At 34.4% G+C, this 25,398-nt stretch overlaps 1 protein-coding gene across 2 annotated transcripts in view; it reads left to right on the forward strand.

Moving 5' to 3' along the window:
* Positions 1 to 19,443: 19,443 nt before the first annotated feature.
* The window catches only part of GLRA3 (glycine receptor alpha 3), a 166,152-nt gene continuing 160,197 nt past the window's right edge, over positions 19,444 to 25,398 (forward strand). Inside the window, exon 1 of one of the 2 annotated variants that reach the window (XM_060101473.1) lies at positions 19,444 to 19,564. In XM_060101473.1, the coding sequence (XP_059957456.1) occupies positions 19,494 to 19,564 (71 nt within the window). In that variant the 5' untranslated portion in view covers positions 19,444 to 19,493. The remainder of the gene's footprint in view (positions 19,565 to 25,398) is intronic. The other variant, XM_060101474.1, reaches the window with a different exon arrangement.

The following is a 25,398-nucleotide window of genomic DNA, read 5'->3' on the forward strand; positions in this document are numbered from 1 at the left end:
AGCAACCCCATTACTGGGTATATAACCTGAGAAAACCATAATTCGAAAAGAGTCATGTACCACAATGTTCATCACAGTTCTATTTACAATAGCCAGGACATTGAAGCAACCTACATGTCCATCGATAGATAAATGGATAAAGAAGATGTGGCACATGTATACATTTGAATATTACTCAGCCATAAAAAAATGAAATTGAGTTATTTGTAGTGAGGTGGATGGACCTATAGACTGTCATACAGAGTGAAGTATGTCAGAGAAGAACAAATACTGTGTGCTAATGCATATATATGGAATCTTAAAAAACCCCACAATGGTTCTGAAGAGCCTAGTGGCAGGACAAGAATAAAGATGCAGAAGTAGAGAATGAACTTGAGGACCCGGGGTGAGGGAAGGGTAAGCTGGGATGAAGTGAGAGAGTTGTATTGACACATATACTCTACCAAATGTAAAATAGATAGCTAGTGGGAAGCAGCTGCATATCACAGGGAGATCAGCTTGGTGCTTTGTGTCCAGCTAGAGGGGTAGGATAGGGAGGGTGGGAGGGAGATGCAAGAGGGAGGAGATATGGGGATATATGTATATGTATAGCTGATTCACTTTGTTATAAAGCAGAAACTAACACACCATTGTAAAGCAATTATACTCCAATAAAGATGTTAAAAAAAATGCAGTTGAAGACCCCTTGGTTGGTATTCTACTCCCATAATATCCAATCCCTTTCCTACCTAGAACTAATCATGGTACTCAAGTTTTTATTTATCATTCCCATGTAAACTTTTATTACATATAACTCCATTACTAAACGAATTATTTTCTTTTTAAAAAATTTTTTTTGATGTTGGGGGTAGGAGTTTTTTATTAATTTTTTTATCCATTTTTGCTGTGTTGGGTCTTCGTTTCTGTGTGAGGGCTTTCTCTAGTTGCGGCGAGCGGGGGCCACTCTTCATCACGGTGCACGGGCCTCTCACTGTCGTGGCCTCTCTTATTGTGGAGCACAGGCTCCGGACGCGCAGGCTCAGCAGCCAAGGCTCACGGGCCCAGTTGCTCTGCGGCATGTGGGATCCTCCCAGATCAGGGCTCGAACCTGTGTCCCCTGCACTAGCAGGCAGACTCCCAACCACTGCGCCACCAGGGAAGCCCCTATTTTCTTTTTTGACTTTAAATTTTGTAACACTACATATATTCTTCTGCAAATTGTTTCTTGTTTTTTATTGAAATATAATTGACTTACAATATTATGTTAGTTTCAGGTGTACAGCATAGTAATTGATTTCTGGTCTCGTAGTATTGTGGTCGGGGGGCATGCTTGATATGATTTCAGTTTTCTTAAATTTGATGAGACTTGTTTTGTGGCCTAGTATGTGGTCTGTCCTGGGGCATGTTCCATGTTACTTGAAGGGAGTGTGTATTCTGCACCTTTTGGACAGAATATTCTATCTATCTATCTGTCTATCTATCTATCTATCTATCTAACTGATGATTGGCAGGGCCAGATCCTGGGGTAGAGCTTATTTCTTTGTGTAAAAGTTTGTTTATTATTTCCAAGCTGTTACATAGAGCTCCAGTTCATACACTTAGCATTGTGTATAATATTTTATTATTTAAAAAGTACAATTCATTTTCCTATTGATAGACACAAGTTTTCTCTGTATTTTGTGGGGCTTAAAATAGTGTTGTCATGAATATCATCTCATTGCCTGCATGTGTTAGAGTTTCTCTAGGATGTATAGTTAGTAGACTAATTCGGGGGTCAAATTGTACATGCATTGTTAGTTTTGATAGATATTACCAAATTGCTCTTCTCTGTGATTATTTGAATTTTCTTTCTCACAAGCGATGAATGCCACTGCTTAGTAATGCTAAGGATGTTAATTGTTGCTAGTATATTTGAGGTCAATAATATTTCATTTTTATTTTCATTGGAATTCCATAATTACTACTGAAGTTGACCATCTACTAAAATTGAGCACCTATAGAAAACAAACAAACAAACAAAACTCCAGAGGATCCAGAATCATGGGAGTGGGTCCCACACTTCTGTGAGTTTTACATCCTGGAGCTCTACCAGGTTCTCAGGGTGAATAGCAGAGAAAATTCCTTTCATACTTCCAGAAGGGAGATGGGAAAGAAGCCTTTTTTAAAGACACCAGCACATTCTCTTCTTCTTTACAAGGTTTGTCCTCAGGAGAAACCATTTAACTACCACCCAATTTAAACTGCTTGGGTTTTATCAGACCTGAGGGAAGAGAATACCCAACTCCAGACCATTCTAGCCATCTTGTACTGCCTAAGCGGTAAAAAAAGAAACAACTGAGAAGCATTGGTGAAGTTTACCACCCAGAGGGCATAAGCTTATTAAAAGACTGAGAACGAAGCAAAGGAATGTGTAACGCGCCCGCACCTCACCATGGCATTACTACAGTCTTTTTACACCAGTTCCACTACTGCAACTGAATCCACTATCAGAATTGGAGATTTCAACACACCTCTATCAGAGATGAATAGATTCAGTAGGGAGAAAATCAGTAAGGACATAACTAACAACCCCATTAATCAACTGCATATAATGGACATCTACAGTCTATCTCCTCTAACATCAGCAAAATACACATTTTTCTCAAGTTCACATCAAGCAATTCCCAAAATAGCCCACATTTTGGGCCATAAAACACTCCTTAACATAGAATAGAAATCATATAATATCTCTTCTCATACCACCATGGAATTAAAATAGAAATCAATAGCAGAAAGATAATGGAAAATCCCAAGATACATGAAGAATAAACAACATACTTCTAAATGACCCACAGGTCAAAAAGAAATCTCAAGAGAAATTAAAAATATTTTGAACTAAATGGAAATAAAAACACCGTTTATCAGAATTTGTGGGATGCAGCAAAAGCGGTGTTTATAGGGAAAGTTATAACACTGAAAGAATATATTAGAAAAGAAGAAAGATCTAAAATCAATACTCTAAGCTTCCACTTTAGCTAACTAAAAAGAAGAGCAAGTTAAACCCACAGTATGCAAAACAAAAGCAATAAGAAAAATTGGAGAAGAAATAAATGGAATTGAAACAGTAGGTGAATGGATAAACTATGGTATATCCAGGCAATGGAATATTATTCAGTATTAAAAAGAAATAAGCTATCAAGCCATTAAAAGACATGGAGGGGGACTTCCCTGGCAGTTCAGTGGTTAAGACTTCGCCTTCCAATGTGGGGGATGTGGGTTTGATCCCTGGTTGGGGAGCTAAGATCCCACATGCTTCGTGGCCAAAAAACCAAAACATGAAACAGAAGCAATATTGTAACAAATTCAATAAAGACTTTAAAAAATGGTCCACATCAAAAAAAATCTTAAAAAAAAAGACATGGAGGAAACCTAAATGAATATTACTAAGTGAAAGAAGCCAGTCAGAAGTACATACTGTATGATTCTACCCATATGAACTTCTTGAAAAAGCAAAATTATAGACAGAGGTCAGATTGCCCGAGGTTTGGAGGCAGAAAGGGAGGAATGAATAGGTGGAGCACAGAGGATTTTTAGGGCAGTGAAACTATTCTGTATAATACTATAATGGTGGATACATGTCCTTATACATTTGTCCAAACCCATAGAATGTGATACACCAAGAGTAAACCTTAATATAAACTATGGACTTAGGGTGATAATGATGTTCAAATGTGGGCTCATCAATTATAACAAATGTACTAGTCTGGGGATGTTGATGATGGAGAGGCTATGCATAAGTAGGTGCAGGGGGAAAATGCAAAATCTCTGTGTCTTCTCATTTGCTGTGAACATAAAGCTGTTTTTTAAAAAAATAAAGTCTATTAGATAAAAACAAAATAGAACCATAAGTACTTATGTTTGCTAGACATCAAACTAATTTAGGGTATCAGGGTCAATGAATTACAACAAATCTGAAAAACATTATGCTAATGAAAGAAATTAGTCACAAAAGCACACATCTTGTATGATTCCATTTATATGAAATGTCCAGTATAGGTCAGTTTATGGAGACAGAAAGTAGATTCGTGGTTCCCAAGGGCAGAAGACAGGGGAAAATGGGAAGTGATTATTAATAGGTATGTGTTTTTGTTTTGTTTTGAGTGGTTAAAATGTTCTAAAATCGGATACTGGGAATGGTTGCATAGTTATATGAATAAACTTAAAAACCATTGAAATGCGCATGGAGGAATGTGCATTTTAAAGGGTAATTTTAAAGAGTGAATTTGTATAATGTGAACGTAAATTATATTTCAATAAAGCTACTATATTATTTTTTATTTTTTTAAAGTTTTTTTTGATGTGGACCATTTTTAAAGTCTTTATTGAGTTTGTTACAATATTGCTCCTGTTTTATGTTTTGGTTTTTTGGCCGCGAGGCATGTGGTACTCTAGCTTAGCTCCCCAACCAGGAATCAAACCCACATCCCCCACATTGGAAGGCGAAGTCTTAACCACTGAACTGCCAGGGAAGCCCCAAAGCTATTATTTTAAAAGTTAATAGAATAGAAATATCTTTATACATTAAAATGTTTTTAAGTAGATAAAATCAAATAGGAATATAGAGTTACAAACTTTTCAGTTAATAATTATGGACGTTTCAAGAGAAATTCTAAAGAAGTCAGACATTTGGAGAAACTGAAGAGGAAAGGAAAATATATAAAACATTATAACTTTAATGTTATAATAAGTAACTAAAGCTAAGTTAGAACAAGGATTTTGTCCAAAATAACAAGGAGGTTAAGTGACAATTCTGGGACCTGAATTCAGGCCAGTTATATCCAGTGCTAAAAATCTTTTTTGGTCTTGAAGTTTCCTTAAAATTCCAGTGTCTCAGCAAATAAATATCTTTCTCACATTAAATTATATTTCTAGAATGCAAATAATAAAAAATCTATAAGGTGTTAAAAATTAATCCTCTTAAAATCTTTACACTTCTCACAAATTTCCTCCAGGACATAAGAAAGGGAAAATGCATATTAAGTATTTCAGATACTTAGCATTTCAAACATGTCCAGAAAATGATAAATAAAAATTTTTTGCACACAAATAGAATACTAACCATCGTGACCACAGATTTGAAACTGCAACTGTGAAACATTTGTTTGTATATGTGGCATCAGAGCTCTGTTTCATTTGTTTTGGGCACCTAATTGAGGAACATCTGTTTCAGTAGTATCTGTTTAATATGAAAAATATCCTTTGGTATGAAAACAGGCTGAATTGATATGTAGACCATTTATTAGTTCTGTTAATATTAAATGAGGGCAGATCAATCACTCTGGCTAAAAATTCCAACTTAACCAAAAGAGATGCTACATCAATTGTTAATAAAAATACACACTTTACTCATTCATTCATTCTAAACATTTGTTTAGCCTGTATTTTGTGTCAGGTATGTAAGTAAGTTTCAAGGCTGTGATGTAAACCAAAGACAATATTATCCTTAAAGGAACTCCCAGTTCAGTTGAAGAAGCAAGCATGTAAATAAAAATTGGAAATATAATGAATTCTATAATTGATATAAGCATACAGTATAGAGGAGGGATATCTAAATCTATTAAGTGGGTAGATGGATGGAGGTGTTAAAGTTTGTCAATTAAGAAGAATTCCTTTTCCGAAATAAATTTGTGACAATTATTAAAGCTGCAGCTGTTCTAGTTTTGAAGCAAAAAGCAAGCCCCAGTACATGACAAGGTGCTCAACATCACTAATCACCAGAGATTTGCAAATCAGAACCACAATGAGGTATCACCTCACACAAGCTAGAATTGCTATTATCAAAAAGACAAGAAATAAAAAGTTGTGGCGAGGATGTGGTAAAATGGAACCCTCATGCAGTGTTGGTGGGAACGTAAATTGGTGCAGCCACTATGTAAAGCAGTGTGGAGGTTCCTCAAGAAATTAAAAATAGAGCTACCATATGATCCAGCAATTATACTTCTGGGTAAGTATCTGAAGAAAATGAAAACACTACTTTGAAGAGATATCTGCAACCCACATGTTCATAGCAGCATTATTTCCAATAGCTAAGATATGGAAGCAACCTAATTGTACATAGATGGATGAATTGGTAAATAAAATTATATATATATATATATATATATATATATATATATATATATATATAAAATACATAATATAAAATACATATATACACATACAAAGGAATGTTTTTCAGCCATAAAAAGGACACGCTGCCATTTGAAATGACATGGATGAACCTTGAGGTCATTATGCTAAGTGAAATAAGTTGGACAGAAGAAAGACAAATACTGTATGATCTCTCTAGGAATCTAAAAACAAACAAACGAACAAAACAAAACTCATAGATACAGAGAACAGATTGGTGGTTGCCAAAGGTGGAGGTTGGGAGGTGGGTGAAATGGGTGAAGGGGGTCAAAATATGCAAACTTCCAATTATAAAATAAATCCTGGGGATATAAAGTATAGCATGGTGACTAATTTAAAAGAAAAAAAAAAGCGGCCCTCAGCTACAACCTAACTACTGTGCTCATAGGAAAATAAATCAGTATAGTTGCAGAAAAGTAAGAGCACAAAATTATGCATAAGTGTAATGAATCACATTATCCCCTAAACAGATCATATATTATGTATAAAACAGAACACTTAAAGAGATTGGGGCTCATTTGAAGTTTTGCAAAGCAAATTATCATAATTCTTCTGATATTATAGTAGTTTTCAAGTAATACACTAGTTAATACGTTTGAAGAAGTTAAGCATGTAGGAAAATTCTATTTTAAGATAGAAAAAAACAAGAAATTATTAACTGGAAAATATAATAATCTGGAGAAAATCTTTTGTAATGAAATTATGATAAAATGCTTTGCCTAAAAGCAAAATTATGAATGCCAAAATAAAACATAAATGATATAGTAATAGGAAAAATTATTTCAAAAAGGAAATATATAGTAATCATAATCTTATTAAGATAAATGTTTTATAACATCTTTAAATAAGAGTACTTCTACTATAAAGACAAAAAGCATGATATTCTGAGAATAATTCAAATATTGAGGACGAAAGAGTTAAGTACGTAATAGCTGTTTATTAATTCCAAAAATAATAAGGATAACTCACAGGACTTAACAAGTTTTGTTCTCTTATAACTCTCTTCTTCATTTTCCTAAACACTACATAGAATGAGGCTAAGTTAATATTAACAAATCAAAATTTCTATTGGTAACCCATAAAACACATAAAATATATTGTTTCTTAGCCACAGAATTAATATCATAAACATTATATATGTGACACAGTAACAAATTTTCAAACAGCAATTTTCTATGTGACATAGTAAGTATTAAATTTTCAAGCACCAGTAAACATGAGGGAACAAAACTCTTGACAAAACTGTACATGTGGCAAAAACTAATTTGATTGGCTGATGTCAACAGATTTTTCATAATTTGAAGAAAATGAGAAAAACTCTCTGTTAATAACTGACAAGGAAACGGGCCTAAGAATGTTTAATTCAGTTATAGTTCCTCAAAACAAACTCAAGTGATTGGGATACACTTGAGTTTCCTTAAGTGTTTGTGTTATTTGTTTGTTCAAGTGGCTTTCTGTCTCTTACAGCAACTCTACTTTGCTGGCATGAGATGTATTTGTACTGACTGGATCTTCCTCCCTCTGGCTGTTAGAATCCCTTAGATGGTTTGTTATTTTCTTTGTTAGCCCTTAGATCTGGTGGTAGAAGTAAACAAGTGGAGCTAGTTTCTGCAACACTGAGCTAGCTGCGTGGGGCAGAGGGCCTGCAGGTCCCCCGCTGAGTAGCAGGCTAAAGCTTCCCCGTTCCCAGGTCTCCAAGCTTATTCTGAACTTCAGGAGCAGAGGACCTAGTCCAGCTCCCCCATAGTCCCTAAGGTCACGCATTGGACATACTTCCATCAATGTCAAAATTTCCTCTAAGAATCTCTGTGCCAGGTTTTTCCAAGATTGTGGTTAACTTTTCTCTATCCCAAGGAAGAAAGAGTCTGGACCAGTTCTGTCCATCAAGATCTCCTCCGAGCCTAAACCTTCACCTGTTCCCAGATATAGATCAATTTCAACAGCAGTTTGACTTGGAAAAGACAGGTAGTCAGGAATTTGGAGAAAAGGTGTAGAGAGCCATATTATTAGTTTGGTAGGGCTACCATAGAAGTGTAATGCAAATGGGGTGGCTTAAACAACTGAAATTTACAGTCTTACAGTTCTGGAGTGTAGGAGTCCAAAACCAAGGTGTTGGCAGAGTTGGTTTTTTCTGAAGGCTGACAGAGAAAGATTGGTTCCAGGTCTCTCTCCTTGGATTGTTAGATGGTCATCTTCTCCCTGTGTCTCTTTACATCATCTTCCCTCTAAGCCTGTCTATCTCTGTGTCCAAATTTCTCCTTTCTATAAGGACACCAGTCATATTGCATTAGAACCCAAACTAATGTATGATTCGTTTTAACTTGATCATCTCTATAAAGACCCTATCTCCACATAAGGTCACATTTTGAAGTACTGGGGGTTAGGACTTCAAACATGTCTCTTTTCAGGGGATATGGTTCAACCCACAACAGCCATATTTAAGTCAACTGTCTATCCCTGAGACTCTACTGAATATATTAATTAAGCTCTAGATTGGTGATGACCTCAGATGCTGTTAAGGTAGGCATATTGCAACACAAAATTCTTCAGGTAGATAGAATGATAAAAGGATTCTAGTCCAAAAGACCTGAGGGGATCATGAGAGCCAAGAGACAAATATCATAAGAAACTAAAATGTCAAATGTTCATCCTATATATTACCAGCTGAAAAATAAATGAGCATTTATAAAAACACTCAAAGGCATTATTACTACAAACTCTCTTATCTATAAACCACCTTTTGGGTAATTTATTTGCATTTTCACTTGAGTGAACAAAACATAAAATATTGCCTTTGCAATACATTTTTTTAAAGCAGAAAAGTAACTAATGGGCTTAAGAACTTGTCATTGTTTAAGTCTAATCACTTTATTTAAGTGTCAAGTGGGACCCTCTCTAGTAAAACAACTCATAACCTACGTTTCAATTAAGTTTAGTGAAAGGCAGGGAAAATTACAGAAAGGAAAAGAAGCTTTAGTTTGAAGACTCAAGAGTAAAAGAAACAGTGAATCATTTTAAACAATGTCACTTTTTGTTAAATAGGATAGTTACTAACTTCTTAGCTAAATAGACTTTAAAAAAGAAATATTCTTTGATTCACTTTGCTGTACAGCAGAAACTAACACAACATTGTAAAACAACTGTATTCCAATAAAAATTTTTTAAAAAGAAATATTCCAAAATATGCCACTCAAAATAATTTTTTACAGAATTTTAATTTAAAAGGAGAAAATAGACAATTTCCTTTTGCAAACAAAATACACAGTGTGCTCACAACTGTTAGATTAATTGGTACAATATCATGTATATTTTCATTAACACTGTATAAGTTCTACATTGATCCACATTCTTGGGACAATTGGTCTTATGATTAAACTTAACTTTGCCCATCTGTTGGCTCCAAAATTGTGTCTCATATAATTTGCATTCCTTAACTACAAATAAAGTTTAACATCTTTAACTTTATAAATGACCTATTTTTTTTTAAATTCCTATTCCTGAAATCTTTCCATATTTGTTTTCTATTGGGTTGTCAGTCTTTATTCTTCTTGATTTTTAAAGAAATACTCTGCCTACCAGTACTTGACTAATATTATTATTAAATTTGTCAAATATAAAATTCAAAAACAACATTTTGCTTTCATGATCATCTATTTCGTATTTGTTTTCCATTTAATTATTTTTGTTCTTATGTTTCTTATTCTTTCTTTCTACATTTATGAGATTCATTCATTTGTTCATTCCAACATCATAAGTTGTATCTTATTAATTTTCAGCCTTTATTTTATGACCATTTAAGGCTACACATTTCTAATTAATCACAGGTTTATCTTATTTTAATATGTAGTATTTTTATTATCTTTAAATTTTAATTATTATTTATATCATTGCTTGTATCCACAGATTTCTTAATGCATGTTTATTCATTTTAATTTTATTGAATTCCAGTCATGGGTTCATTTTCTGAGATGATACTACTTCTTTAAATTCGTTGAAGCTTATCTATAGCCCACATTATTATGTTCAATTTTTATAGATGTTCAATGCATGTCTAAGAAGAATGCTTATTACAGAATGTTGGGATGTAATATTGTATAACTATTCATTAGAACAAATTTGTTAATTACATATATATTATATATAAAACATTGAAAAGAAATTTTTCAAAATTCATATCCTGATTTTCTTGTAAGGTTGGTCTAACAGCTACTGAATAGTATATTAAACTATCCCATCATAGTGGTGGATTTTGTTTTTTTGTTTTTTGCTCTACAGTTTTGAAGCTGTATTATTCATTAAGTGCATACAAATTTAGTTTTCATATCTATTTGGTGAAACTTTTTTCATTATATAAAGACCCTCTTTCTCTGTACATAAGTAATTTTGTCTAAAATTAATGGGCTACACCAGCTTTGTTTTTTTTTCCGGTTAGCAGTTACCTGATGTACTTTCTCCCCTCTTAGTTTTACCCTTCCAGATAGCCTTTAGCTTATTCCTGATTCTTATAAACTATATATAGCTGTTAGTCTTTATTTCCATTTTAAAAAAATAATCTGTCTTTTCTCTGTAGTGGATTTTGAGACCTTCTATTTGTCTTTAGTAATACATAGTTGTATTGACAAAATTTTCTCAGCCTCCCCTGCACTCTTTGCCAACTTGGCCTGACTTTTGGCTTCTGTGTTCATCTATGCATTGTCCACTTTTAGCAAGATTTCTGCTAAGTCATTTAAATCAGAATCCCCTCCCTGCTTCAATATCTGCTGACCATTGATATCTCATCAAGTTCCTCATCCTCCACCAGCCCCAAGGTTGGCTGGCCTGCCCCATAGCAAGAATCCTGTTAGGTTGGTTTAGCCAGAATCTCCCCTTACCCCCGTTTCCTCTTAGTAATATTCTAGTCACCCACCCCCACCATGCTCCTTGGCTATAAATTACCACTTGCCCATGCTGTACTTGAAGTTGAGTTTAATCTCTCTCCCCCACTGCAAAATTCCATCTCAGTGGTCCTCTGCCTATCATGATAGTCCCCTTGCCCCCTTGAATAAAGTCTTCCTTACTGTGCTTTAACAATTGGTATTGAATATTTTTTCTTTAACAGTATTAAGATGACTCTAGTTGTAGTTTTCTCTCCACCTGTCCTACTGGGACACTTTGCACTTCTGTATTGTGAGAATTCATGTTTAATCATTCTGAGAAAATTTCCAGTTATTATTTTTTCATATTTTACTTATGCTCCATTTAATTTACACATATTTCTTTTGGGGGGAACACCAATCTAATGTTTGTAAGAAATTATGAATCTCTTCGCTGTGTCTTTAAACCTGTTTTGAATATCTTTTACTCTGCATGATTCATACTGTGTAAATTTTTGGATCTGTCTTCTAACCCACTCATTATATTTCATCATATTAAATCCACTATTTCAGCTATCAAATGCTTTTTAAATTTCAGCTATTGTAATTTTTACTTTTAGATACTCTCTTGGCTATCTTTCACAACTACCTGGCCAATTTTATAGTCCTAGTCATATTTTTGTTCTTTTCACATATTAAATGCACTTTTTAAATATTCTGTAGCCATTTATTCAAATGCCTACAATCTTTGCACTTGTAATTCTGTTTTAACTGCTTTGTTGACTATAACTCATGGTGCTTGTCCATGTGTTTTGTGTTTGATATTGAGCATATGTTCTTTGGACTTTTAAAAAATTATTTATTTATTTTTTTATTTTGGCTGTGTTGGGTCTTCGTTTCTGTGCAAGGGCTTTCTCTAGTTGCGGGAGGCGGGGTCCACTCTTCATCGCGGTGCGCAGGCCTCTCACTATCGCGGCCTTTCTTGTTGTGGAGCACAGGCTCCAGACGCGCAGGCTCAGTAGTTGTGGCTCACGGGCCCAGTTGCTCCGCAGAATGTGGGATCCTCCCAGACCAGGGCTCGAACCCGTGTCCCCTGCATTAGCAGGCAGATTCTCAACCACTGCACCACCAGGGAAGCCCATGTCCTTTGGACTTTTATCTAAGGAAATTGTTTCAGACTTGTTCCTAAGATATATTCCTCTAGGAAGTAACTATAGTTGTTTCTGCCAGTGTTCTAAGGATATTACAATGACAGCACCAATTAAATACACATTTGTAACTTGCATTTATGTGGCCACATGTGGTGTTAATTCTGGCTCAAAACTGTGTGTGAGCTAGTTTTGGGCAAATAACTCTTCAATGAGATTTTTTTCCTCCATTCCAAGCTAAAGCTGGGACAGACAAGTTTCTTTCTCAGAATCCTTTGGGATGTGGATAGTTTTTCTCAATTGCTTCTTGTGGTTATCAATTCCAGGGATTTCTGGTTAAAAAAACAAGTCTTTTAGGTCTTTGAGTTCTAGTTCTTGTCTCAATTCAGTGGGCAACTGGTAAACACTGAAACTCCAGTCCAAGAGGGATCAGCTTGTTACTACTGGAATCTTTTCAGTTTTAGTTCTCATTTGCATTTTTAGCTTCCTGACTTTTCATCAGTTTGGGCCTCTGATTTCTATGCAACCTCAGCTTACCACTTAGGTTTTTTAAACAAGTATTTTCTTCATACTTTAGGTATTTGGGGGATGAGCTTTTTTTCTTAGTACTTTAGGTATTTGGGGAATGGGCTTTTTTTTTTTAAGTTTGTCAAAAATACTAAAAATAAATCATTAAGAAAATCTTAAAGAAATTTTGGAGAAAGTTGGGAGTGATAGTTTTCCTGTAAAATACATATAAATTTGTTCATTTTCAGAAATTAGAAATTAATAGTCAAAATCATAGAATATTTATTAGTTATATCAATTCATGGATTATAATTGTTTCTATAGAGGTAAATTATTAATTTTTATAGCATATCATTACATATTCTGATGATTGTATATGTACCCTAATTATCTTCTTACTTTGTTTCTGACAAAAGCTGTGTAGATGGATATATGCCTTATTATGTATTATCCAACAATAATAGAATTGCAATATTTAGACTTCAAATCACAAGTAATTAAAGTTTAGTAGTAGTACATGTCCTGTGGCTGACCTATGAATGAAGATGATAATATTATTTTAGTGATAAACAATATGAATATATAAAGTATGATAAGGCTAAGGGATTGCTGAAATTTTCAGTTTTTTTCTAACCTGGATATTTAACAATATATATGAATATTCTTCATTTTCTAATTAAATCAGAGTTTTAGAGAAAATATTCTATTGGATTTGTTTGGAAGTAGTATTGTTACTCATTTTGAAAATAACATATTGCAATATACTCCAATCTGTAGTTGACTGCCATAATCAATTTAGCATATCATGACACATATATGATACTGAGAATGAGTATCATACTCATAATTCATCTCAGGTGAAAAATGAAAGGAATATCAGTTAAGGTTGTGGTGTTTGGGGTTTTGTTTGTTTTAAAGCTTTTTATATTTCTTATATTTATATAAGAGGCCTGTGATGAAAAAAACCTACGTGATGAGAAAACCTGAGGAGTGTAAATATGAAATGGAGGTTTTATTTTTTGGTGTATTAACAAGTGGGTGAAGGTATCTCCTGACATTACAACCACATTTACATGTTGTCAACTAACCAGAAAACTTAGCAACAATTTTTAAATTTGTTCATTATTTGACCCAGTATTTACAGTCCTCCGTGATATGCCTCAAACTTATTTACCACTATTTTCCTTCAGTCATCCTTTTTTTCATACCAATAGGATAAATTGTTTAGAAGTTAGATAAAATTTGAAGGTCATTTCTGCCTTAAAATAATAATAGTGTGATATTGGAAAAGCTTCTTAAAATCATGGGAACTCAGTTTCCTCATTATTCAAACATGGTCAGAAATATGTATACCTTAGAACCTTGAGAGCAGAAATTAAGATAAGATGTAAAATATCCAATACAGTAGTTAACTGCACAAATATTGTTACTCAAATCCTATTCGCCCCACTTTTTTCTGCTTCTAAGCTTTTGAAGATTTTTTTTTACCCTCCTACAAAGTTTTTCTGCTATAGTTCCCACTCATTCAAATTCTAAAAATGAACCATGAACTGTTTTCAAAGCTTTGTTGAATATTCCCCACTCTATCAACATTTTCTAATCTACTCGTGCTTTCTATTTTGAAGTAATGCTTTTGAATTCCCATAGCATTTCTCTTTGCTTCTTTCAATACTTAACATTCTATGAGATACTATGAATATTCACGTACACCTTACACACTATGTGTATTATAGTTCCTCTAGGACAAGATTTGTTTCCCATTCACATGTATATCTCAGGAAGCTCCCAAGATGGTGCATATTATAAACCTTATCTTTGTTGGTGAAGAAACTGTTTAAGGAAATAATTTGGAAGTACTTTTACAAGTCGAGCCTACTTGAGACCAAATATTCAGAGAAAGAACAAAATACCCAGTGAATTAAGTGCTTCAAATATCCCACTATTTGAAGTCATTTAGGGAATTATGGCAAATTATCACTTCAATTTGGAGAAAAGATGACAGTCTGAGAGTTAAAAAAGTAAATATCATAATAGAGTGTATTATATTAATCTTATTTATAAATAAGTCACTCTCAGAGTGAACTGAAGACCCACATATAAACTCAAAGGTTACTTTTAGATGGCTAAGGAATATATCTGGCCTGGAAAGAACACTATAATCTAAACAATTTTATGAAGAAAGAATAGGTTAAAAGAGATTAGTAAGAATGGAATCTTGAAAAGAAAGAACTAAAGAGCAGAGAAAGTTTCTGCATTTGTTCATTCATTCAACAAATATTTCTTGCTCATTTACCATCTGCCAGACATGTGCCAGGCATAAGGGTGCACATTTCCCCTGCCTTCCAGGAGTATTCAAACAGGGACAAACAAATTCTAGTTTGATTTCTGAAGGAAATAAATCCTAATATAAAGGTTTAGGGGAAATCTTGTTGAAAAAAGAAACAGATTTATACTGTGAGTTAATGGCTGAAAGAGACTAGACATAAGAAGCACAGAGGAAGAAAGTTTGAAGTAGAGAAATCATGAGATAAGAAACAGCTCATGTGACTGGTGCATTATGGGGGAAAAGCACACTAGAAAAAAATGAGGCTGAGGAGATTGTCAGTGGAAAATCATTTAGAGCCAGCTGTGAAGAGGAATGTGGATTTCAATCTGTTGCAATGGAAAGGCATTGAACGGTCTTAGGAATAGAAGTGACATCATTTGGTATACTAAAACTAACAAAGAACAAACAAAAACCCCTTAATATTCACAGTAGAGGGTTAATCAAGGGGAATAAGAGAGCAAGCAAGAAAAAAACTTAGGAGGCTGTTGCTGAGATCCATGTAAGAAATTTTGTAGCCTGGGGAAAAAAAAAGAAATATCACTGGATATTTCTGCTACTATTTCAAAAAAGGAGGGTCACCTGATCAGCTATAACATGTCACTATTATTGTAGTCTGTTCAGTATGTAGACCCCTATGCAAAAGACAAATTCACTAGGCACACATACTTGGTGATGATATCTATCACTGCCATAGGATTAATTCTCCTCTACCTAATTTGTATTAAACACGTGACTTTTAAATTAAAGCTTTGTTTCAATCTTCCCAGAGTGTTAATTCAAAGATGTGACTATTCTAATTATTCCAAAAGTGACATTGCTTTTTATAAGTTTTAAAACTGACATTTTGACTCATACACAAGCTTTTGATGAGATGGCTAGAATGACCCAATGCTACTGAATCTGATCGACTCAGTAAATAGTTGTTAACCCAATACTACATTAACTTCAAAAAAGTCAGTAAAATTTTCACTAAATAACAAATCATTTTAGCAATATGTACAAAATATTATATATGTTTAGCTCATTGATAGTAACAATTGAGCATATGAAAAAAGCTTTATCTTTACATTGAAATTGATCTACTTTTCTGTAGCTTAAGTAATATGCATATATCTTGAGACAATACTGAAAATACACCATTAAAGACAGCTCTGTGGTAGTATACAAAATACTGGACGATGCACCTGAAGCACCACATTCAGTTTTGATATCTTCAACTTGCTGAATACGAAGGTTAGTAACCATCACTTAACCACTTTGGGCTACAATTCCTTCCTTGTAAAAGGAAAATATTAAATATGAGGAAGATTAATATCTCATTTAGCTAAGAAGTGCCTTGTCTTGTCCAATGTGAAAAATAATCTTTTAGTACAAGAAGGAAATAATAAAGGCCTGAAGAAGAAGAGCAGAGATTTGGCTATGTCAGAATCCAGCTTAACTTTACATGAATGCTAGTCAGATGCTCATCAGCCATAAAATGGTCTTTTTTTCCAAAAACACATTCATTCACCTACCCACAATCAGGACAATTATTCTCCAAAGAGTAAAATTTACAAGAATGGCTACCACAATATGTAGTTGCATAAAAATTATTTTGACTTTATAGAAATTAAGAATAAACAACATAAAAATCCATAAAGAAGCACTGGGAAATTAATCATCAAATGTTAAAAGAAATAAGACAGTACAATGCACTTTGGCTCATTTCTAATTATTTAATCAAAGTTAATCTAGTACCCCACACACTGTAACAAATTCATTCGTTTACTAATTTAAAAATAATCATATTTCTAGTATGATCATTGACACATTCAACAAACATTGAGTGTCAACTATATGCTAGGTGCTATGCTAAATAACAGCCATTATTTCACTCTGGTGGAAAAGGCAAACAAATAAATGAGGGGAATGGTAGCTTGCCATAAGTAATTTGAAGGAAATAATCATGATGCTGTGAAAAACAAGTAATATGGGGAGAATTCTCTGGCGGTCCAGTGGTTAGGACGCCGTGCTTCCACTGCAGGGGCACGGGTTCGTTCTGCGGTTTGGGAACTATTAAAATTCCTCATGCCTCAGGGTGCAGCCAAAAAAAAAAAAAAAAAAAGAAATAGAAAAACAAGTAATATGGGGATTCCAGCCATCCTCTTATATGACATTATATTCAATAAACTGATTGACTATATAAATTTGATAAAGTCTAACGTTCCTATGTTTTTGTGTTAATGATGAGATGAAACAACTAAAATTATCCTGCCTTTTAAGCTATCATGTAACATAATTATCCAGATTAATGTAAATACAGAGCTTTAAATATTATCCACTGATTTGCTCACTTAAACAAACATTCATTGGCTGTCTCCTTTGGGCCAGAGTATAAATCTCAGAGGTCATTTCATTCAGTTCCCTCAATAAATATATATTTTTAAAGATATATTAAGTAAAGGTATTTTAAAAAATGTATTACTTTTCCAAAGATAGTTAGTGATGAAGCAAGGCAAGGAACCCAGGTCTTCTTGAAATATAGTAAGTTTTGTTTTTTGATTGTGTGTGGTTTTTAAAACAATTACTGCTATTCAAAGAATGACCAACTAAAAAGCATTTGCACTTAGAAAGCTTTCAAAAGATTCACCGAAAAACAGCGTTAATTAAAATTATATGAAACTTCTCAAGACAGAAACATTCATGGGCAGAATCAATGATATTCCTTAAGAGGCTTCTGGAAGTTTGTGATTTAAGTCGGAAAACCAAATGTGAAAAGAGACAGGTTTAATAATAATGTATGGAAATAAATCCAAAATTTCTTTATTTACACGGAATATAAATAATCTTGTCTACTAAAGAGTAAAGAGAAAGATTTTTTTTTCACTGTGCCCTCATTTGGAGGGTAAAAATTAGTGACATACTTTTCCAGTTAAACAGAGAATTATGGGATAATTGATATGTCAGTTGCTCTTGGATTTAATTAAGAAGAAAACGTTTGTGAGAAAGGAAAGACATTCTTGGCATGTAGTTTGGTCATTGAGAAAGGTAAGAGATTAAAGTAGGGCTTTCAGAATAAATACCTGAGGGAGTTTTGGGGAAAAGCTAAGATTCAAGGAGTGAATATTTTGATCCTAGTTGATAGTAAATAAAAGCCACTTAAAGATCTAATAGCCTAAGATTTAATGATTTAAAATTCCATTATTTTGAGGTACATGAAGAAGCATAGAAACGTGTGCACGACCTCTCTCTCATATACACGCACACTCACTTTCCCTTTCCAGTCTTCCAATCCCAGTCCCTATATAAATGGTTAGGGAGGGGTGGACGAGGGAGAGAGTTGGATGGCAGAAGAAAAGATGAACCATATGACCTCGTTGTCGTTCTCCCTGGAGCTTAATGTTAAGATATGGAAAACGCCGAAGAAAAAAACGGGTGTGTAGCGTTGTCCCCTCAGAAGCCATCTCTTTAGATTTCCCACCTTCATCTTTTTAGAACCCGTATTGTCACTGAAGGAAACTCCATTGACTCTAGTCAATAACGCTTCCCGGCCAGAAGCCGGCCAGCGTTGTGAGACGATTCTAGAAGCAACTGATTCTCCTGTTCCTCTGGTTTTCAGCACCACAACCTCTGCTCTTCCCTAGACCTCTCCAAGGGTCTGAGTTAACTGTTGACTCTTGCATTTTGATGTAAGGTCAAAGAGACAGGGTCACATCCGAAAAGACCTTTTATTACTAAATTGCGCCTTCTCCCGGAAGGGAACAATGGAGGGTCCCTCTAGCGCGATTCTGCTACCTAATCCATAAATGCTGCTGACTCCCCCAGTTCTTAACGCAGAGGCTTCCCCTCCCCCAATTCCTTCCAGTTGCGGTTTAGGCTCTGCACCAGTTACTCAACGCTTTTTTTTTTTTTTTTTTTTTTAAAGCCTGGCGAGCTAAGCACCGCCTACCGTCGTGAGTGGCCTGTCACTCTGCCCCGCTGTGCGGTTGTGATTGGCTGGCAAGACCGTGTCGTCTGGCCCCGCCCCCGCTTCCCTCTGCCACGCTAGTGGCCCGGGGTTTACCCAAAGGTGGACAGTGGGATTCGGGCGGGCGGCGCTTGGAGCAGGTGCAGACGCATCCTTGCTCCCGCTGTTGCTCTTCTTTATCCAGTCGTGGGTCTGAGTCAGGAAAGGACTAGCATTCTTCTTCTGCCGCTAGAGCTCCCGTGAACTGCTGCCCAGAACCTAGGCACCTCAGACTTCTCATCTCATCCGTTATTCCGCTGTCACTGTATAAATCACCTGCACATGTGTAATCCTGTGAATCTCCCTTCAGCTTCTGCTTAGAGAAGGGGTCGAAAGGGAATTTCAAGTGTTTGAAAGAGAGGGTCTCCGTGGATCGCGGGGAGCTGTCTCAGGTGCTGAAGCTTTCCAGGCGTTGCTGTCCACCACCACCGCACGCAGTTAGACTGCACACTCTCATTCCCGGCTTTCTCCTTCCCCATGCCTTGGCTAATACTCACTTCAGAGTCGTGAATCTTTCCCTCCGTATCATGGCCTACGTGAGACACTTTCGGACATTAGTTTCGGGATTTTACTTCTGGGAAGCAGCACTGCTACTCAGGTGAGTCCACTTGTATTTAACAGTTGGAGAGAACTCATTCAAGCCTTGCAACTACTTGTCATGGATGAAACCAAGAATGCAACTCGAAGTTGACTTGTTGAAAGTGTCCCTTAAATCGTATTGTTTTCTATCTAAAGGTATCTAGCAGTCTATCTCTTGAAACCTCTACAACATGTAGCTTTGCTCTGTTTTCACTAATTAATGTATTTTAGTAACTGGCATCTTATATTATTTGCAGCTGAGGTTACCCTAGCAAAAAAAATATTTCCAAAGCCTAGGTCTTCTCAAATTGCTTTAAATGTTTCTTTTTTCTAAGTGAATTATAAATTCTGGGTGTTACTCTCTTTTTTGAAAGTTACAAAACATTTAGTAATTAGAAATGGAACATTACTTACTTTTTAAAAGACAAAAAAAATCTAGAACATAAACATTTAGTGATCAGAGATATTCTGAACATTGTTGATATATCTAGAGGTTAAGTTCAAATGAATAGAATAATAAAGGCCTTGTGAGTACTATTTTCTAAAGAGCCTGGTTCATGGAGGCAAAATAATGAATAAATCACCAGATATGTTCTATGCCAAGAATAATTATTTTGGAGAAAGTAATAAGAAACCTATTGAATGGTAAAATTGTTCTATGGTGTGTCATTTTCTTATCATATCCAGTCATATTTGGTAGACTTTCTTTTTTTTCTTTTTAATTAAAAGAGAAGAGAGACTAAACACAGATCAAGTAATTTAACCCCCATTCTTCATCAAACAATATATAAGAAAGATACTGCTCATATGGATTTTTGAACCAACAATATAAATTTTACTTTACTATTATAATTACCTTAAAATTTCCATTTTATGGCTCACAAGACTTTCAAGAAGATTGAAATCAAATAATGAGAGTAACTAAGTTATTCGTATAATGATTTCCATTTGAAGTATGTAAATATTCTTTTCTGGGTTGCTATGTCAAGTTTTCATCGTTAGGCACGTAAGAAAAACATAACGTATCCCATAATAACTACCTTTAGTAACAGGAACTAGTTGTGAAGGTTATTATATTTCTGAAATTATCGATTTTTTCTGAAGTAAGGTGTTGAAACCATTGTAAATCAGGATATTTTCAGTGAAAAATATTTTAATGACAGTAAATTTTTGTAACTTTACAATTGTTACAAATTTCATACGTAGTGATGAAAGCAAAGAATGTAGAGCTTTTACATTGATGTAAATTGTATGGAAAGGAGTACAAAATTCATGTCATAAGATAAATTGATTATTTTACCATAATTATTAATATCTTAGATAATACACATATTTATTTTTTTCAAAGAAATCAGAAGAGCTTAGTTAATAGATACTTAGGTTTAGGAAGTTTAATGTTAATAACTAAAATATTTTGATCGAAGAGGTCAAATTTGTGTAATGGCAAATCACCATGATATTTGTTATAATATATTCTTAGAATTTATCTTCATTAATATTAAATAATTTAGTTTAAAATGCTTTTTATGAATAGTCTAAAAATGTAATCACTTGAAAAAGACATACCCAATATAGAAGTTTTAGTGATACATATATTCTTCATCAAGTTTTTCTTTTTTCGTTCACAAATCGAAAAAAAAGTTTTCTTTATCTTAGACTGGTCTTAGATGAGAGTAGCTCATCACTCTATGAAGAACTTTAATCATACATAAAAAAATTAAATATTTTTATTTTTTAGTGATGGTCCTTGAAGGAAAATTTTCTATAGAAATTTCCTTTAGAAAGTGAAGGTCCCTCTACTGGAAGTATCTTGCAAAATACAGTTTCTTTATGGTGACCATTTTTTGTTCGCTAAGCCTATTCGTGAGGTATTGAGCAAAAAAGGAAACATGTAAAGGAAAAACTAAAGTCAAAAAAGTATTTTGTTTAAATTCATAAATATATCTTTTTAATTTAAAAATATTATTTCCAGGGAAATTTGGAAGTAAGAACAACAACCAGAAACCATATATGAAGTTTTAATTAAATAACATCCTAGTAGAAGCGTTTTTTCATAGGTTTAAGGTTTTAAATTTTTTTATTGAGATATAAATGCACACAGAAAAATGTGCAAACAACAAAGTTCCAAATAAAGTGGCACAAAGGTAACACCATGTCAAGAGACCACGGATCAAGAAGTAGAATTGTCAGCATCACACGAGCATTCACCATGCCCCCTCTTACCACCATATCTTTTCCCAAGCACTACTTTGCCCCCAAATCATCTCTATCCTGACTTATGCAACAATAAAAGTGTTTCCTGCTTTTGAACTTTATATACTTATTTGAGTCTGCTTTATTTTTATGAAACATATGTGATTTATCTGTGTTATAACATGTATCAATAGCTTGTTTATTTTCATTTCTGTATGGTATTCCATTATATGAAGACATCACAATCTACCCATTGTCCTACTGAGGAATATTTGGGTAATTTTTTAGGTTTTGGCTAGTGCTGCTATGAACCTCCTTGATCATGCCTTTTTTTTGGTGAATACATGTGAATACATGCATTTTGGGGACTATATGAGTTGGGTCCAAGAGTTTCACTAGGCAGAGGAATTGCTAGAATGGATATGAGTATGGTTAGCTTTAGTAGATACTGCAAGTTTTCTAAGGTAGTTGTACCTAGTTAAACTCCTATCTGTAATATATGAGAGTTCCTATTGCTATTACTAGTACAAAATTTGATCAGTGCAATATTACTATAAAAATTTATAGCACTTTCATAGACTATTATTGCAAGCCCACAGATGATATTTTAGTTTCTATCATGGCATAATTTCTACATTTTAGTAAATGAGTTTTTTTTTTTAATTAGGAAGTTTCTCTCCCCACAGAGATTCTACAAGTCAGTACCACTTTATTTTTTTAAATTAATTAATTTATTTATTTATTTTTGGCTGTGTTGGGTCTTCGTTGCTGCGCGTGGGCTTTCTCTAGTTGCGGCGAGCAGGGGCTACCCTTCATTGCAGTATGTGAGCTTCTCATTGCGGTGGCTTCTATTGTTGCAGAGCTCGGGCTCTAGGCGCGTGGGCTTCAGTAGTTGTGGCACACAGGCTTAGTACTTGTGGTGCACGGGCTTAGTTGCTCTGCGGCATGTGGGATCTTCCTGGACCAGGGCTCGAACCTGTGTCCCCTACATTAGCAGGCAGATTCTTAACCACTGCGCCACGAGGGAAACCCCAGTAAATGAATTTTATTAAGGCAAAAACAGCAGAACAAAAACATTTACTACTATAGTATAATTAGGAGTATTCATTATCAGAATACATCTGGTATTAGAAATGTAATATTTAAAGGGAACTTATTAAAGAGGTGAATTCTTTTAATAAATACAAGTCAGACACAGACATAAGAAATCTAAATTTCCTAGTAGTGAAGTTTTTAAAATTTTCACATTTTGCTCAGATATTGCTGTTTTTTGAAAAAAATTTCCTATGGCTTTTGGATTCTACTTCTCATACCAACAAAATAAAGAACAAAACACCAGTGTTCAGCTTTCTTTGAAATGTAAATAAGTGATGATTATGAAGAGCTTGCAGAACAAATTCCAAAAGCAGGAGAACTGCCAAAACTATTTCATCTAAATTAATTATTTTCACAACATACAATTTTGTTTTTCATCTTTATAGTTTGATACCAACACAGACTTGCTATTTGAATAAATTATGGTATATTGTGTCAAAACACTGAATGTATGAATTTCATACTTTATAATCACAAACAAAATGTTTTCTTGATTTACTTCAAAGCCTAAGAAAAATATTTTGGCATAGAATTTCTTGTTTTTTGCTTTTGGTACGTTTTGGAGGATGGGGAAAATTCTTTTTAATGTTGGGTCTATTTTCTTATGTAAGATTTTGAAGAAAAATGTACCTCAGGGGATAAAGTCATTATTTTGATGATTTCTTGTATGTAGGTACTGTAGCAGGATTCTACATAGTGTTTTTAAATTATTGTACACATAATATATGCTTCTTCCCTTTGTATCTATAAATAATCATATGCTTTCCTAAGTATAGAAGGATCGTGGCCAGTTCTCTAGTCAATGCCTCAAGCAATTTGTTCTGCAGATTCAGGAAACAGCTTTTAAATATTTCCTCTTGTATGTAATTTTTCTCTCCCTTGATCACACAACTATGTACTGAGGCAAGTCAATCACCAAATACGTGTTTAATGTGTAATGTTAAGCAATTCAACAAGATTTCATCATCACATGCTGTGCACACATGTTTGTGCTAGGTACAGTTTGGCTATAGATGATTGGGAAATTATCACCTTTCTTATTATGGAACTTAGAGTCTAGCAGGAAAGAAAATACAAAGGGCCAAGTGACAAAAGAAAAAAAGAAACAGCAATGTTTTAGGCAATGTGAAATAGGGAAGTTCCCCAGAGGGTTGTTACTTGTTCTGGATCTTACAAGATGCTTGTTCAATGGGCAGAAATGAGATATAAAGAAAATATTCTATGCAATAGGAATGATACAAGCCTATAATGTGCTAAGGGAATGGTGACGGTCAAACTCAGTTGAAAGATTTCCAGTTTATGGTCTAAAATCATATTCTGCTAGCAACAACTATTGAGCTGACTACAATAGTAAACCAGCCGAAATGTGGAGTTGCAGCTTCCTTTCATAATGGAATATGGATGAAATTTAGAAGCAAATAATTTAACTATAACTGGACAGTTATCGTTATAGGAATGGTCTGGTAACTTGGCTTAAAATATCTCTATAAATCCCTTTCTTTCAGAGGTAGAGTTTACCTCAAAATTACAATTAATCATAAGATTGCTAATAATCATCAGTAATAGTAAAAAACTATGTAAACAGACAACAATGACAAGACTACTAGAAGAAAAGGACAATCTGCTTGTTTTAGAGTTTGGAGATCATGTTTGCATCTTTCATCCAAATAGGATCTCTTTAAAGAAAGAAAATCAGGTAGAGGATTTGGATTGTTGGAAGAAAAGGGGACAGTGAACTTGGTTTTGGGGGTTTTGAGTTTGAGATGGTAGCAGTAGATCTGAGTATCCTGCTGTCAGCTGAGAACACAGAGACAATGCTTGAACTGTAGACTGAACAGTTAAACTGTTACAAAGGTGATCACACTGTGTGCAAAGAACAAAAAACAGAAAAAATATTTATATGAGATGAAGGTAGAACATTTAGAGCAGGGCACAGAGACGCACTCAGAGTCCTGAGCTAAACTGTGGAGGTGCGACTGGCCATAAACAAGTGACAAAGTCATAGATTTATCATAATTTTATACTGTCGATCCCAAGGACTTGCTCTTATCAATAGCATATATCTATCCCTTTTCTATAGAGCCTTTGAATGCTATAATTTCAACTAATCTCATAAACTAGTCCACAATCACGGATGATTAAAAACTTAAGTTTTCTCAGGAGACTTTTAGGGAATTATTTTGGAATTCTTTTGGAGAAGATGCATCTTTAACTTTTCCTTACTACGTGAAGCATATTGGATGAATCCTCCTTGATTTTCCCACCAAACCTGTCTCTTAAACTCCTCACCAAATGATTAGCGTTATACTTGGATTAACTGTATTTATTGAAAATGAACTGTGTATGCAGATGTCCATTTTGAAACATGGGTGGTTTGTCTTTCTCCACTAGAAGAAAGCTGTAGCTTGTCTTGTTGGAAAAATGCATCAGGAAGAGAGATAAGTGAGTTAGCTTCGAGAACTGGTTCTGGAGTGAAGGCAGGCATTCTAAGACAGGACCAACTGTTTAGTAACAAACAAAGTGTGTGAATAGAATGAGCTCTTTAGCCCCAGAAAATGAAGCTAT

Source organism: Mesoplodon densirostris, chromosome 6, assembly GCF_025265405.1.
Source record: "Mesoplodon densirostris isolate mMesDen1 chromosome 6, mMesDen1 primary haplotype, whole genome shotgun sequence".
Classification (NCBI taxonomy): Eukaryota; Metazoa; Chordata; class Mammalia; order Artiodactyla; family Ziphiidae; genus Mesoplodon; species Mesoplodon densirostris.